The sequence below is a fragment of the Cricetulus griseus genome, assembly GCF_003668045.3.
Source record: "Cricetulus griseus strain 17A/GY chromosome 1 unlocalized genomic scaffold, alternate assembly CriGri-PICRH-1.0 chr1_0, whole genome shotgun sequence".
NCBI classification, from domain to species: Eukaryota; Metazoa; Chordata; class Mammalia; order Rodentia; family Cricetidae; genus Cricetulus; species Cricetulus griseus.
Genome location: NW_023276806.1, coordinates 178,347,863 through 178,363,732, shown reverse-complemented (window position 1 = coordinate 178,363,732; position 15,870 = coordinate 178,347,863). Strand labels below are relative to the sequence as shown.

Below are 15,870 nucleotides of genomic sequence, written 5' to 3'. Positions count from 1 at the left end.
TTTCTGGGTCCAATACACTAGATGGTCTTCTAACTTACCTCCTGGCATATTGCATGGACCAACTAAAAAAAGAGACTAAGTTTTCTCTAAGAAACTCTTCCTTTACATTATCAAAGTGTCCTCTTTATCAACAATTTTGGTTGCTTGTACTGTTTAATATAAATACTCTGTCTTTTAAAAGAAAAAAGCACTTCATAGAAATCATTCCTTTTTAACAGAGAAAACAAATCTGCAAAGTCAAGATACATATAATTATCATAATTCGTATTTATTAATATGTCTATGAAATGAGAAGTACATTGCTGTATCTTTTAAGTGACATAAGGATAGTTTATTACTATATCTCAGATATTAAAACCAAGAGCTAGCTAGTCAAGAAAGTAGTAGTGCAATAGTGTGGTTGTGTGTGTGAGTGTATTTGTGAGTGTGTGTGTGTGTGTGTGTGTGTGTGTTGTGTGTGAGTGTGTATGTGTCAGCTAGAGGTCAATGTTGGGTGTCTTCTCAATTGCTCTTCACTTTATTTTTTAAGTAAAGCTCCCTTGCAGAACCTGGAGCTCACTGGCCCAACTAGAGTGGTTTGCCCTAGGGGCCCAGGGGTCCACCTGTCTCCGTTACCACAATGCTTACTTTATAAACTCTTGTCTGTGGCCAGCTTTTTTATGCAGTTTCCTCGAGATCAAACTTAGATCCTCATGCTTTCATGCCAAGTATGGTACATAGAAATGCTTCTCCTCTACCATGTAATTTGTGTTTATTAGCACATGTATTGTGTGTAATACATAATGGTCTAGTCATGCAAAACTCATGAAGTAATTTCTTCACACAATTCCTAAAAACTATTCAATGTATGATGTTTTTACACATAGAAGGGGTTTTTTTTGTTGTTGTTGTTTTTGGATTGTTTGTGCTATTCCCACATACACGATTTCTGTGCTTTATCCTCCAATATGCCAGAGCAACAGGGCTTTGAGCAAGTTCAAAATGCTCTATCTCATCTAATTTTATACTTATTCATAACAACTTTTTGAAAAAATTTTAAAAGTGAGTTTTGTTATATATATATATATATATATATATATATATATATATATATATATGGACAATTTTGTTCTGGCATCTATATCTTTAAACAATAACTGCTACATACATTCAACTTGCTCAACATTTTTATTAAAAAAAGATGTTTCTTTCTTCTCTCTTAGAATACCAAAACAAATACACATTCAACCCATACACACTTAAATTTAAATCTACACATTTAATGAACTAAAATGTAATCTTGCATGAAGTAAGAGTTTGCCCTGAGTTAAATATTCACCTTAATATTTACAGATATTATGATTATAAAAAAACTAATTTACAAAGAATAAATTTTGCTGATTTTATGTCTTTTCAACTTTTGAAACTTTTTAATTTTACCATTCTATGATTCTACAATGTATGTGAACTCAGTTTTTCAAGGGGACTTCATTAGGTTTTTTTGTTGTTGTTGTTTTGTTTTTTGTTTTTTGTTTTTTTGGTCTTCTTATTTGATAGTAAAATATCATTCTGTTTACTTGATTGTAGACTAAAGGTTCTCAAACCATGACAGCCTCTGGTACCCAGAAAAAAGTAAAGAGAACTCTGCCAAATCCCCCTCCCGAGGAAGCGTCGACGGGAACACAGTCAACTTACAGCACACTGGGCACTGCATCCAGGAGAAGAATGTGCAGAACCAATACCATGGCTCGAGCCAAGATTCTCCAGGACATAGACCGAGAGCTTGACCTCGTGGAAAGGGAGTCTGCCAAGCTTAGGAAGAAGCAAGCAGAACTTGATGAAGAAGAAAAGGAGATTGATGCCAAGCTGCGGTATCTGGAAATGGGAATTAACAGGAGAAAGGAAGCCTTACTGAAGGAGAGAGAAAAGAGGGAGCGTGCTTACCTGCAGGGGGTGGCTGAGGACCGTGATTACATGTCTGACAGCGAGGTCAGCAGCACCAGACCAAGCCGAATAGAAAGTCAGCATGGCATCGAGCGACCAAGGACAGCTCCTCAAACTGAATTCAGCCAGTTCATACCGCCACAAACCCAAACAGAAGCTCAGCTGGTTCCTCCTACAAGTCCTTACACACAGTATCAGTACTCATCACCTGCTCTCCCCACCCAAGCACCCACCCCGTATACTCAACAATCTCACTTTCAACAGCAGACATTGTACCACCAGCAAGTCTCACCTTATCAGACTCAGCCAACCTTCCAAGCGGTGGCAACGATGTCCTTCACACCCCAGGCTCAACCCACTCCGAGCCCACAACCATCTTATCAGTTACCATCACAGATGATGGTGATACAGCAGAAGCCTCGGCAAACCACACTGTATTTGGAACCCAAGATCACTTCCAACTATGAAGTGATTCGCAACCAACCCCTGATGATCGCTCCTGTTTCTACTGATAATACATACGCTGTGTCCCACCTTGGGAGTAAGTACAACAGTTTAGATTTGAGAATAGGTTTGGAGGAAAGGAGCAGCATGGTAAGCAGTCCGATATCAAGCATCTCTGCAGACTCTTTCTATGCAGATATTGACCACCACACTTCAAGGAATTATGTCCTAATAGATGACATTGGAGAGATCACCAAAGGTACGGCAGCACTGAGCACAGCGTTTAGTCTTCATGAAAAGGATCTGTCTAAGACAGACCGTCTCCTTAGAACCACCGAGACACGTAGGTCTCAAGAAGTGACAGATTTCCTAGCGCCTTTGCAGACTTCCTCCAGACTGCACAGCTATGTGAAAGCGGAGGAGGACCCCATGGAGGATCCTTATGAGTTAAAGCTTCTGAAACAGCAGATTAAGCAAGAATTCCGTAGAGGCACAGAGAGCCTAGATCACCTGGCTGGTCTTCCGCACTATTACCATGCTGACACCAGCTATAGACATTTTCCCAAGTCTGAAAAGTACAGCATCAGTAGACTCACCCTTGAAAAGCAAGCAGCCAAGCAATTGCCGGCAGCCATACTTTACCAAAAGCAATCAAAGCATAAGAAATCATTAATCGATCCTAAAATGTCAAAGTTTTCACCTATTCAAGAAAGTAGAGACCTTGAACCTGATTATCCAAGTTATATGAGTTCTAGTACTTCATCTATTGGTGGTATTTCTTCTAGGGCAAGACTTCTCCAAGATGATATCACATTTGGCCTCAGAAAAAATATCACAGATCAACAAAAATTTATGGGCTCATCCCTTGGGTCAGGACTGGGCACCTTAGGAAATACCATCAGGTCAGCTCTACAGGATGAAGCAGATAAGTCATACAGCAGTGGGAGCAGGTCCAGGCCTTCCTCTAGACCTTCCTCTGTCTATGGGCTTGATTTATCAATTAAGAGGGATTCTTCCAGCTCATCATTAAGACTGAAAGCTCAAGAGGCTGAAGCTCTTGATGTCTCATTTGGCCATTCTTCATCTTCTTCGAGAACTAAGCCCACCAGCCTACCAATCAGCCAGAGTAGAGGAAGAATACCAATTGTAGCCCAGAATTCAGAAGAAGAAAGTCCACTCAGTCCTGTTGGACAACCAATGGGAATGGCGAGGGCTGCAGCTGGGCCTTTGCCCCCCATATCTGCAGACACGAGGGATCAGTTTGGGTCAAGTCACTCATTGCCCGAAGTTCAACAACACATGAGAGAAGAGTCACGGACACGGGGCTATGACCGTGACATAGCATTCATCATGGATGACTTCCAACATGCTATGTCTGACAGTGAAGGTAAATTGGGCCTCAAACTACTCTGTTACTCTCAAAACTCAAATGTGTATCTTTCTGCATGTTTAATTTTATTTCTCCAAGGATGTAGTCCATCTTTCGTGGTGCAACTTGTGCATGTTTATTTCAATTTTATTTCTTGTATGTGTACTTCTTGTGTGTAGTATTCAGTGGCATGTTTCTCTTTGATTGGTTTTAGTTTATTATTTTACTCTGTTTCCTGATTGTTGGCTTGATTTGTTTTGTGTCACAGTTTTTTAAACAAGCATTAAACAATTCTACCAATAAAATATGGTCAACCTTAAAATACATAACCGGGAAGATTTTCATTGTATGGTTCATTGTACTTTAAAAATACATTTTAACATATTTAATATTTTTTCTATTTTTATTTAAATTAGAAACAAGCTTGTTTTACATGTCAGTCCCAAGGGCTGAAGCCATTGAATAATATTTGATTCTACTTTGTAATGGAGATGAATGTTGGCTTCACCAGAGGTTATTCTCTTGCAGAGAGCTTTTACAACAGCTTGACATTAGTATAATCTATAATTTTATCATTCTCTTTGAGTAGATGTGTTTCATCACCCTTCATCAAAAAGATTATTACTGATGTATTTGTTCATTTAGTGTTATGTGTTAGTTTAACTCAATTAAGAAATTAAAAAATAATTTTTCAGTATATATAAAGCAATCTGTTTAAAAACTGAAATAGGCTACATGAGGGTGTCACTGTCTGTAGTGTAGGCCATTCTGCTGTGCCCTGAAGTTCAGTTCTTCCCCCTGTACCCTTTGGCATTCCATTGCCTTTCCTTTCTTCCCAAAAGTGTCTTGCTACATTTTTGGTTGAGCAAGCAACACTACACTAAAGTTGCTTTTAAGTGGAAATGCTTATAAAAATGTAAATATTTTCAAAATTATTTTGTAAAGTCTCTGATGTCAGATACACATTTTATTTACTTTATTAAATTTTATAGATAGGTCCTATTCTGTAACCCATTCAGGCCTGGAAGTTACTATACAGGTCAGACTAGCTTCATATTTATGGTGATCCTCGATCTCAGCCCCTTAAGTGATTGTATCAAAAACATGAGGCCCCTTAACCATCTTGTATATTGGTTTGTGTTTGAATATATGTGGGGCTGAAGCCCAGGAAATAAAACATGTCTAGACAAATAAAAAATAATACCTCATTCATTTGGATACTAAAAAAAAATACTAAACTGATGTGAATATCCTTCCATCTGAATCTTCTTAATTAAAAACACATGAAAAGGTGTTTTCATGAAGAGCATTTCTTTTTTTATTCTATATGGAGACACAGATAATGATTTCAAAACTGAAATACAGACTGCTGAATTGAAGAGGTCTGTGGGCCTAAAATAAAAGGACCATTTACATCGCTTATGAAGTTCTGATCACCAAGTTTCTTTCAAACCTGTTTTTTTTTTTTTTTTTTTTTTTTACTTGTTACAGGCTGATTGGTTGACCATTTTTATTGACAGTTTGTTATTTATACAATGCATTTCATTTGTGTATATCTGTAGTAGACCAATATTTGAATTACTCTGCTTAGCTCACCTGGAATTTTGATATTACATGGAAACAGGTGTTCTTTTAGTCTAGTATGTATTTTATACTAATTGTGTACATGCAGAATGACTATTAAATGGAAAGGGAAGCTATTCCATGCAAAAATCTGTAAAAATAAAGCAAAAACTCTTGGAATTATGGAGCAACTCAATACCTAAAGGACATGTGCACATAGGTGACAATCTATTGTGATCATAGATGACAATTACCTGCAAAGAATTTGACAAATAGTGTTAGTCCTCAGAAATGTGTCGTCAACTTGGTGTTAGACATGTAATTGTTTGTAATTAGCCCAAAATGTGGCATTTACTTGATGGCATACACATGAAATTCACTGAGTAATTTTGTTTCTATATTTTGTGGATGGCAGTGATCACTGACTAAACTCTTGTTTGATGATAACATGGTAAGATAGCACATATCCTACACAGTATTAAGACAAATAAAGTTGGTACCAAAGCAGAGAACAATTGGAGGGGAGATGTGAGAACCAAAATGTATTTTAAAATGAAGCAGACAAAACTCATTTATAAAGAATATCAATGCAGAATTAGATAAAAGAATATAACCAATTGAATTACATTAGTAACTTTGTGATTACATCATACTAGATATCTTCAAAATACGTGCACAGTAAAATGTTATATATTTTCATTGTTTGTATATCATGCAAATACATGAAGTTTTGTGGTGATATAAATAAAACAAAGAAAATTATTTGAATCAGTATGGAACAGACATGTTACATTTTATAAAATTCATTTGTAATATGGTTCCATTACAGCAGATCAAACACAAGCTGTTAGGAACAGCTAATCTAGCATACCGGGAACTCCATGAGGCTGACAGAATGTCATACAAGAACAGAGTCACTCAATCTGGTTGCTCTAGCTTGATTCTACATGCTCATAAAAGATGGTAGATGTATTTTACATTCAGTTACATATGGTTCTATTATTGGAAATAACAAAAATCAAAATGGGTCATTAGAATTTAAGATAAACTGATGAAAAATCAGATCAAGTTGAGGGTCTGTCATATTTGCTATATCCAGAGCCCCCTAAAACACATTTAACAGTTGTATTTAAAATGCAATTAGGAAAGTTATATATTCAAATGAAAGTTTATATTGTTCAGGATAAAGATATGTTGAAAACATGATAAATCACTACTTTCTTTTCAAGAATATTTAAAATGTATGATAAATATAAGCAATACCTATACAAAACTATTTTATTCTAAGGAGGTTAAGTATAATCTAGTAAGTCCACACACTGATGATGATCTGGTTAATTGTTTTATTTATCAAGTATTTGTTATACTGAATAATTATGTAAATTTATTCACTCAGCTTCGAATTAGCACCGTGCTTTGGCACAATAATTATCAAGTAGACTGTGAAAAGACAATTGAATATCTATAAACTAGGTTTAAGGACAAGTTAACAAAAACTATCATAATGATCATCTTTAGCTTTTTTATTTAGATGATGACAAATAACTCTATAATTCACTCATTCCACACAAATTCATTAAACATTATGCTCCAAAGAAGACGGAAGAGAAAATAACAGCAGAGATATGAATTTCCTCTTCAAGCAGCTGTTAGTCTAATGGGCAAATGAGTTAAGAGTGTATGTAGCCACAATGTAGGCATCAAATCTAAAATTGGCGAAGCTGTGCTATGCCACCTGTCATTTCGTGTGTACTTGGGAGAGGTGGTGAGGTTGAAATGCAGTGCTGTGAAAGGCTACAGATGTGTAGCTGAGCAGTGGTGCACACACCAGCTGTCTAACCCTAGCAGCCAATAAATACCAGAAATGGCAATCCCTGGAGATATTTTTCAAGGATCTGATAGACACAAAAAGCCACCTTGAACAAGATAGAATGGAGAGCTCAATTTGTGGCATTTCAGAAGCTGCCATTTCAAGAAAATAATATTGAAAGCATCATGTAGTTGGGCAAGGAAACAAGTCCTTTCATCACCATTTGAGGAAAAAAACCAATATATTATTTCCAAGGGCTGTTAACTGGGGTGTGGGTGGAGGGCAAGAATATAGTCAAGGAATGCCAAGAAGAAGCAATGTATGCTGAATGCAGTGTTAGCCATTCAGTAAAATGGAAGTTTTAGTCACTTTGCAATATCCTAAAGAAATCTGTCTGGAAAGTGCTGATATAACTAGGTGAACTTTTAAAATTTGTATTTGAATGCTTCAAATGTGATAAATTTGAAAATATACTATCAAGTTTTATCATGGTGGTAAGTTAATAAAAGGTAATGGTCAAATTTCTAAATCTGCATTAAAATTCAGATAGTGATAATTTTATTTATATTAAAGATTCTCATATATACTTACTTTAGTTATTTTTATGAAGCTACAAATTTCTTATAGTATACATGTTTCTAGCAATGACAAATAGTATATGTTGGTATTAAATGCTTTTTTTGCTTATTATTGTCAAAGCAATGTCATATTTTCAAAAAATATATTCATTCAGTGTTAAAGCCAAAAGCTATATGCTGCTGCTTGGGTTTTACAAAAGTGGAAAGTTAAAAGAAATTTGCACATTCATAATGTGCATTTCCTGTTGACTTTTGGTCATACATGGTGGGTTGTAGGTAAGGTTTCTAAGTGGGAACTGATGGACTTAAGTTGAACAAAATTATTCTTATATAACTTTATTTATTTATTTATTTGTTGTCTAAATTTCATTTATACTGATTTCAATGTAATTTTATTTTATTTTACTATGAGATGTTGAGCATATGTGTGCCTCATTTTCTTTAGATTGTTCTGTTGTATGAAAATTTTTAGATACCATTGGAAATGTTTCTACTTCTGATGGGAGTTATGTCTGAAATGCATGCGTGGTCAAAAGCCCAATGCATGCTAATACTGCAGAACATTTGCTTCCCTCTATCACCTGTATTAGTTGCGGTTGCAATGTATGATGTTTCCTTGGTCTCCAAAGCCTATCACTTGCGTCGGGAGGAAACGGATTGGTTTGATAAACCCAGGGAGTCTCGGTTGGAAAATGGTCATGTTCTGGACCGGAAACTGCCAGAAAGATTGGTTCACTCCAGACCCCTCAGTCAACATCAAGAGCAAGTAAGTGAGAAAATTTACAGTCTCTTGGATTTGTTATCAACAAGAGTCAGTTCTAAAATAGACTACTCTGTAAACTGAAATATTTGCCAATCTAGTTAAAAATTGTTTCCTTTCTGTAATTTAATGAAGAAAGTACTTTATCTGTTTGATGGACATTTGTGATGCTTGTATCAGACAATTTAAATGGTTCATTCATGCAATGGATTATTGTATGGATATACCATCTCTGGTACTGAAAGAAAGGGAAATAGATGGGGCTGCTGAAGAGGCTGAAAGAACATTGTGCAATACAGACATGTATATTACAATTATCATAAACATTTCCTTTTCTTATTTTTAACACATCCTTTTTGTTCTTTTGTTTGTTTTTTTGTGACAGGGTTTCTCACTGTAATAAACTGTCTTGGAATAATACATTATTGCTTTAGGATTATATTGACTAAATATTTGAATGCTTTGGGTTTTTTTAAGTGAGAAGTTTTATTACAAAGGGGAGGGAGGGTCAAGGAAAGAAAAAAAGGTAAAGAGACACAGAGACAAAGAGAGGACAGAAGAAAAGAGGGAGACGGGAGAAGTCCTCTCTGCCCCAGGGGATTTGTGGTAAAGAGTGCAGGAAAGAGCTACTTTCGGGTTTTTGTATTTTAATATATCAGATTATATTGAATTTTATTTTCTTGTTACTCTTAACATTGTATTTATAGTTATATTTCAAATCTCATCATAAAGATCTGGTTAGGAATATCCACAATAATGAAACCAATGTAATTATTATTTATTGCCCATCTGGGTCTCTGTAGTTTAGTGTCCTCTAAAAATGACAATAGGATGTTAAATATATTAACTAAATCATAATAACAGCTGCTATAGAAACCACAAGTCTAAAATTCTACTTGCCATCAAATACTGTTCCATGGAAACTCAGCTCTTCAAGTAATTATTACCTAATGTTATTTGAGACTACATTGAGTTAATCTTTATCTATTTTAATAAATTCCTGAAATTTTATTCTGTTCTTTTTGGATAGATGAAATACATGTATTACAAATGACATTTTGATTTTAGTTTTCTGGTACTGACATATGCAGATCAGTAACTTTGAGGTTACAGTTCATCATATCTTAAATATGTGCTTACAGACTAGTGTAATACAAAAATAGAGCAAAAAGGGTTTTTTGGTGATTGTTTCAAAAAATTCTGACCAGTTCATGAAATATAAGCATAAAGATCTTTGTTAAGTGAATGTACCAATCATAAGGTATTTTCTTGCTAACAGAACTCTTACATTTTCAGAAGTGAACCTTTGCACTACTATTTATTAAACTGTAAAACAATATGTAATAATCAAAAGGAAAAATGCATAAAGTTATAAACTACTCTAACAGCCATGCAAATACCCCCAATAGCCAATGCAGGGAAAATGGCCTACCCCAGAAACCTGCAAGCCACTCTTGAATCACAGCCTCCCCATAAACAAGTAGCAGACATGTTGATTTTTATGGCAATAATTTCATTTTTCTTTATATGTCTTCTAAATGGATTATATAGAGAAAACAACAAATGCCTCAAAAATGTAGCACTTGCTTAATTTCATGTTAAGTTCACACTTTCCTGCATTGATATTTATCTTCAAATACTGATTTCTCCTTTAAATCAAGAACTTTATTTTGGTCTAGGGACAATTTCATTTTATTTACTTCTTTATTATATCTGATAATAAAAAGTAATAGTGAGCCCTTGATACCATTAAAGAGGATGCTATTACTTGAAAAATGTAAAACAAGAATTGATTGCCATGAAGTGCTCTGGGGGAAATAGGATAAAATTCAATTGACTAATTCAAGCATGAATTTGTCCTCTGTAAAAATTTGTACACAAAAGACTACAATTTACCAAAGCAGTATTTGTTTCCTTTCAAATACGTACGCTTTAATGTTTGTACAATTCAAGAGAAATCCAAGTGTTTTTGTGAAATAAACCATCTAATCTCAATTATTTTTAAGGTTTTTCTTTAAAGAAAAGGTCAATATCTTTTACATGATAGTTGTAAAAGTAAGTCACCATATATGGACTATAACAATATTCCCCAGTGTCACAGTAAATAAAGCTCAAGTCATCTGCAAATCCTTTGGAGCTCCTGCCTTAGGAGGTTAATACCTCCTCTGAAGGGGCCATGCTTTTTCTTATATTTGTGGCTGAGCACTGTGTTTTCTCTCTCTAGACTCTGGTCACTTTGCTAAGCATACTGGTCATCCAGGTTTTCATGAATAAGCCGCCTCACACAATAGGATATCTATGGTACTACCAGCATCATCTTGCTACAAAACTAGAACAAGTCTCTTTCCCTTATACTTCAGTAATAAACCATGTCTTGTGTCTTTGATCACAATCATATACAACACAGAAGCTCTCTGCCCTACACACCCTGACATGTAAGTTTGTGCAATGCCCAGTACAGTGTGAGAAAACGGGCCAACATCTGTTTCCTATATCAAGCATTTATGCTAATCAAAGCAGATGAATGTGTAAATAAAAATTATGCTAATGCAAAATTAATTGATTCATAAATATGTAGACTTGCTTGTGATAATATTTATGGTTAGGAAAGAAGAACAATGCATTTTCTGGGGTACATGCAGGTGACAATCTTGTTGATGTAGTTCTCAAAAGACTATGAAAACATAGTCTAGCACTTTGGTGTGTCACTTAACTTCCCTGTGTCCCTGTCATGCTCTTGATATTATTGGTATAAAACAATCAAAGCAAAAACAAACAAAAACAACTGCCCCCATAAGCCTATCTCCCAGAATACTCTGTCAATATTTACCTGCAATTGTGATCTGCTATCAATTGGCTCATCCATATCAATCATAACTATAAAGATTACTGTTTTAGTGAGTGAACTCATGAGTCTGGTTGCAAATCTTTAAAAATGTGAAATTGTGTGAAGTAGACAATCATGGAAATGAAGATTCTCAGTATCCCAACATCACAGAAGTTGATTAAAATGATATAATGATTCACTGATAAAAACTCTCATGAACACACTAAGAAGTTCCCTATTCTTGCAAACTACAGTCTATGGATTATGATGTTATATCTGTAGTAAGAATCTAAAAAACAGAAAGAAACCCTAAATGCAAAATAGTGTCGTCTTAATTTATTTTTGACCAATTGGGTAAACGGCATGAAGTCATAAAACCATTGAAATAAGAATGAGGCGATGTAAATCAATTTGAAGGAATAATCTCAACAACAGGATAGCCAGGAAGAGACCTAGTGAGGACCTAGCATCAATAGTGCAGTAGGAACCTGAGGCCACAAATCAGATCAATGACTCTTTGCAAAGAATACATTCAAGTAAAGATATATTAACCATGGGGTTTATGGCATGACTCACCGTGTCACACTCTAGCTTCCATAATGAGATTTTTAATTTTTTCCTTTTTCTCTTAAATTTTGTTTTCTTTGGAGGTGGGGCAGGGACTGGGGGTGGAAGAGAAGGAACAGGGAATGAATGGGATCAAGATACATGATGTAAAAGACACAGACAATAAATTAACAAACAAACAAAAACAAATTCCAATTGTGAAATAGTGTGGAAGCCACAGACACAGCAGTAGCTTTGGTATTGCTCCTTCTGCTTTCAAAATTCCTATAGTAAATGTCTCAATCAGTAACATAGCCTTTGCATATAAACACAGCAACAGGGAGGATTTGCATGAACAAAGTCTATTCATTTAGAAAGACTATTCTGAACATGAATATGTTCTCAGTAAAATTCCACAATAAAATTTAAGCACCTTAAATATACCACAGACCTAGTTATGGTGACAGGGATGTGACAAGAGGGGATATTCTCTGAGATTTCTCAATTAGTTTCACTTAATTACTAAAGTTGAGAATGCTTTTCCATTTCCTGTCTTTCAAGTGCAAAATCAAGGACTGGCTTTTCTCAATCTAAATTATTCTTTGTCATCAATAATGAGTACATATCGCTGTAGTCAGAAACACCCTTGGAAACCAAATACAGATGCTCATTGATTTTCCAAAAATAAGAGAAGTCAGTCTTCAAGAGTGATTGGTTATAAATGAAACACCATAATGAACTCAGAAACCAATTTAATCATTATGCAGTGTGAGTCCAAATTCTTCAGTTGCCATCATTCAAGAATCTTCTGGTATATTTTCATTGATTTAATTGATGAGCTTTGAATTGAGCAAGTGTAGTTTTGCATAATGTATTTCAGGGGTTTTTAATTGCTTATTTTTACCGAATCCCTTATGTGCCCTAGATTCTGCAGATGAATGGCAAGACAATGCACTACATCTTTCCTCATACAAGGATAAAAATAACTAGAGACTCTAAGGATCACACAGTTTCAGGTAAAGCCAATTGAACTATCTGATAATTTCTAATTCCAATGTCACATTGACATATGTGTTTGTATTTCAGTTTAAATGACTCATTAAATTTTAGAAAGCAACCATTTATATCTGTTTTAGCACATGTCCAAAAATAACAGGCTATTCACTTGAACACAAAAAACATTAATGACATGATTTTTTACATGACAAGTCACTAAGTGGTAAGTATCCTCTCTGCATTTTCTATATTTCTAACAGTGCATAATTTGGCCATGCCCATAATTACTGCTCAAGGAAGTATTGTGGTCACTGCATGATGGTACGGCTTGCACTCTTGAATACTCTTGATAGCTGAGTATAGAGAATATAGAAGCGTGGAGATCTTAGGAACAGATTCTTTCCAGTTCCTTGTGTCTATTTATAGATCAAAGCTCATAGTAGACTTCATAAGCTTCTTATTTTGAAATAATTTCAGACTTCAAGAAAATGGTACCAAGTGATGCATTGTCCATTCTTTGCCCAGTTTTCCTAATGTTGACATAAATCTGGCATAAACTGATATACCCAAGCAAATCAACATGAATATGATGTTATTAAAACAGCTGTTGGGTTTTACCCAAATTTTGAGTTTCTCCACTCATCAATTACTTTATCTACTGCCTCAAGATAAACGCTAGGATACATTGTATCCTAGCTACATCTCACATTATATTTCATTGTCATGGTTCCTATATCTTTTCCAGCATAACCATTTTTGTGTTTCTTTGTATTTTCTGAGCTTGAAACTCTTGAAAAATTGAGATTTTTCACATTACAAATGAGATTTCCATCATTTGAAGTGTTAGATAAAATTTTTTTAAGTGTATGAAATATACCCTGGATGTTTCTTATGTTCTTTCTCAATTACTGTGCACTATCTGTGTTTCATGTCCAGCCAATATAAACATAAAATACTGGTAAAATTTTAAAGACATTTCTGTGCTCTTTGTACAAGAGGTAGATCTAACATGGTGTACACACTATTTTATTTTGTTTGTTTTCAAGATGACACAGAAATTCACTTGTCTCCTCTGCTACAATTGTACTGCAGATTTTGATGAATGATTCGGCAATGAGGGATTGTTTGCTCTCTATTTCCACAGATAACTCGTCACTTAGAAATCTAGTATTGTTTTCCTGTTGAGATGGGTATTTTTTTTCTAGGACCAAAGAAAGATACTTTAATTTTATGTATCTATTATTGTTCAGATTGAAAATACTAGGGAAATATTTGAAACTCAAGTGCTCTTTTTTCCATCATTTCATTTTTATAAAGTGTATTCTATAGTTGAAATTAGATTTGATAATGAAATTTTTGGAAAATTTTACATACTGAGTCCATTTAGTGCTTTGAGGGGCATTTGTAAAAGTTATTACCTCCTGAAAATTATTTCAGTTGCTTCCAGAACATAAATCAAAATAGCACAATATTTTTCTGGTGATGTTATTATTATTTTCATGGGATATATAATAGAAATCTTGAAGCATTTCCCCTAAATTAACAGGTCCTATATCAATGTATTCTTCTATTTGTGTCATTATTTTTGCTTCATATTAAAGGATTTCCTCTCAGCCTTATCTTCTCTAACTCATTATAGCTTTATCTAGACTAGAAAAATGTTTAAACTATAAAAATAATGGAAATAAATGCTATTAATTGACTATTATAAATACTATACTCAAACTGAAATCATTTACCTTTATGCTATACTCTAAAACTAAAATCACTTACCTTCATTTTTTCATAATGAGGAAAATGAATTATTAATTTTGGAAACTTTTTTTTTTAGAAAATGTACATGTTATCTGCTTCCAAGTTTCCTTTATTTTCAATCTTGATAAAATAATATTTTCCATATTTATTCACACTTCAATAATCACCACTAAGTGTATAGTTTTGTTTATCCTTAGGGAACATAGTTCCATACAAAATTAAATGTTTTGATATAATATATAATATTTTCTGTAAGTCCTAAGGAATCTAGATTATTTTAAATGTATGAACATGTGAGTCAGGAACCACACATGACGTCTTTATAAAGCATCTAATGGTAGGCACACCCGCAAACAGAAATTTCAGCCTTTGACTTGACCTTGTTTTCTGTCCTGCCAAGATCAGGCTTGCTATGGTTTATAATATAGTTATTAATTATAAGTAAATAATAATTATTAATTAATTAATTAATATTCTAAATACCACTTTGTTGATTTTTTATTTCAGTAAATATTTTTGACAGATAAAAACTATCCTCTTATGTATAACATGATATTTTGAAACATATATATGTGTGTGTATGTGTATTTATGTGTTTTTTAATGACTAAAAGAAGCTATTCCCTATGTTATTTGGTTTGTGTGGGAATGTTTTGCATTTATTCTATGAGCATTTTAAAAATATGTTATGTTCTTTTTAGCTTTAGTCATGACTGAAAATACCTTTTTGAGATACTAAAATATATACAAATAATGATACCATGTCTAAAATTAGCTTCAAAACCAACTAGGTATGAAGGAACAATAGTACACAGAGAAAGGAAACAAAATTGGCCATGATTTTGTGATCCTGGGAGCTATAACACTAACTGTATTGCCATGAACTATTTGTCATAGACTGGTTGTTTTCCTGTACATATAAAATTTTCCAGAATAAATTCTTCCATTTTTACTTGTTTCTAATGTTCAGAAATAAATAATGTGCATGGTAGCTTCTGCAGTAATAACAATATACACATCAGTAACTACCTCTGAACCCAAGGATAAGAGCAAGGAAGTGAAGAATAAAATGTATCACACTCATTCTCTCAAATATACTAGAAAACATTTTTGTTAACTAAATTTCTTCAAAATAGACATATCAAGTGTCTTTTAAAATCTCTTATCATAGATACAGAGATCAAAGTAGACTAAAATATTTATAAAACTGCCATAAAATAGGCACAATTAATAATGAAAAAATTCATTTATTTATAGGAAATAAAAACATTGTCAAAAAGGAAACATAAAGAGAAATAGG

The 15,870-nt window shown here is 34.0% G+C and overlaps 1 protein-coding gene across 1 annotated transcript in view; it reads left to right on the top strand.

Moving 5' to 3' along the window:
* Window positions 1-15,870, top strand: part of Pclo (piccolo presynaptic cytomatrix protein) — a 347,243-nt gene that overhangs the window by 216,498 nt on the left and 114,875 nt on the right. Inside the window, exons 7-9 of the mRNA XM_035450725.1 lie at window positions 1,567-3,754; window positions 8,278-8,453; window positions 12,746-12,836. Of these exons, the coding sequence (XP_035306616.1) occupies window positions 1,567-3,754; window positions 8,278-8,453; window positions 12,746-12,836 (2,455 nt within the window). The remainder of the gene's footprint in view (window positions 1-1,566; window positions 3,755-8,277; window positions 8,454-12,745; window positions 12,837-15,870) is intronic.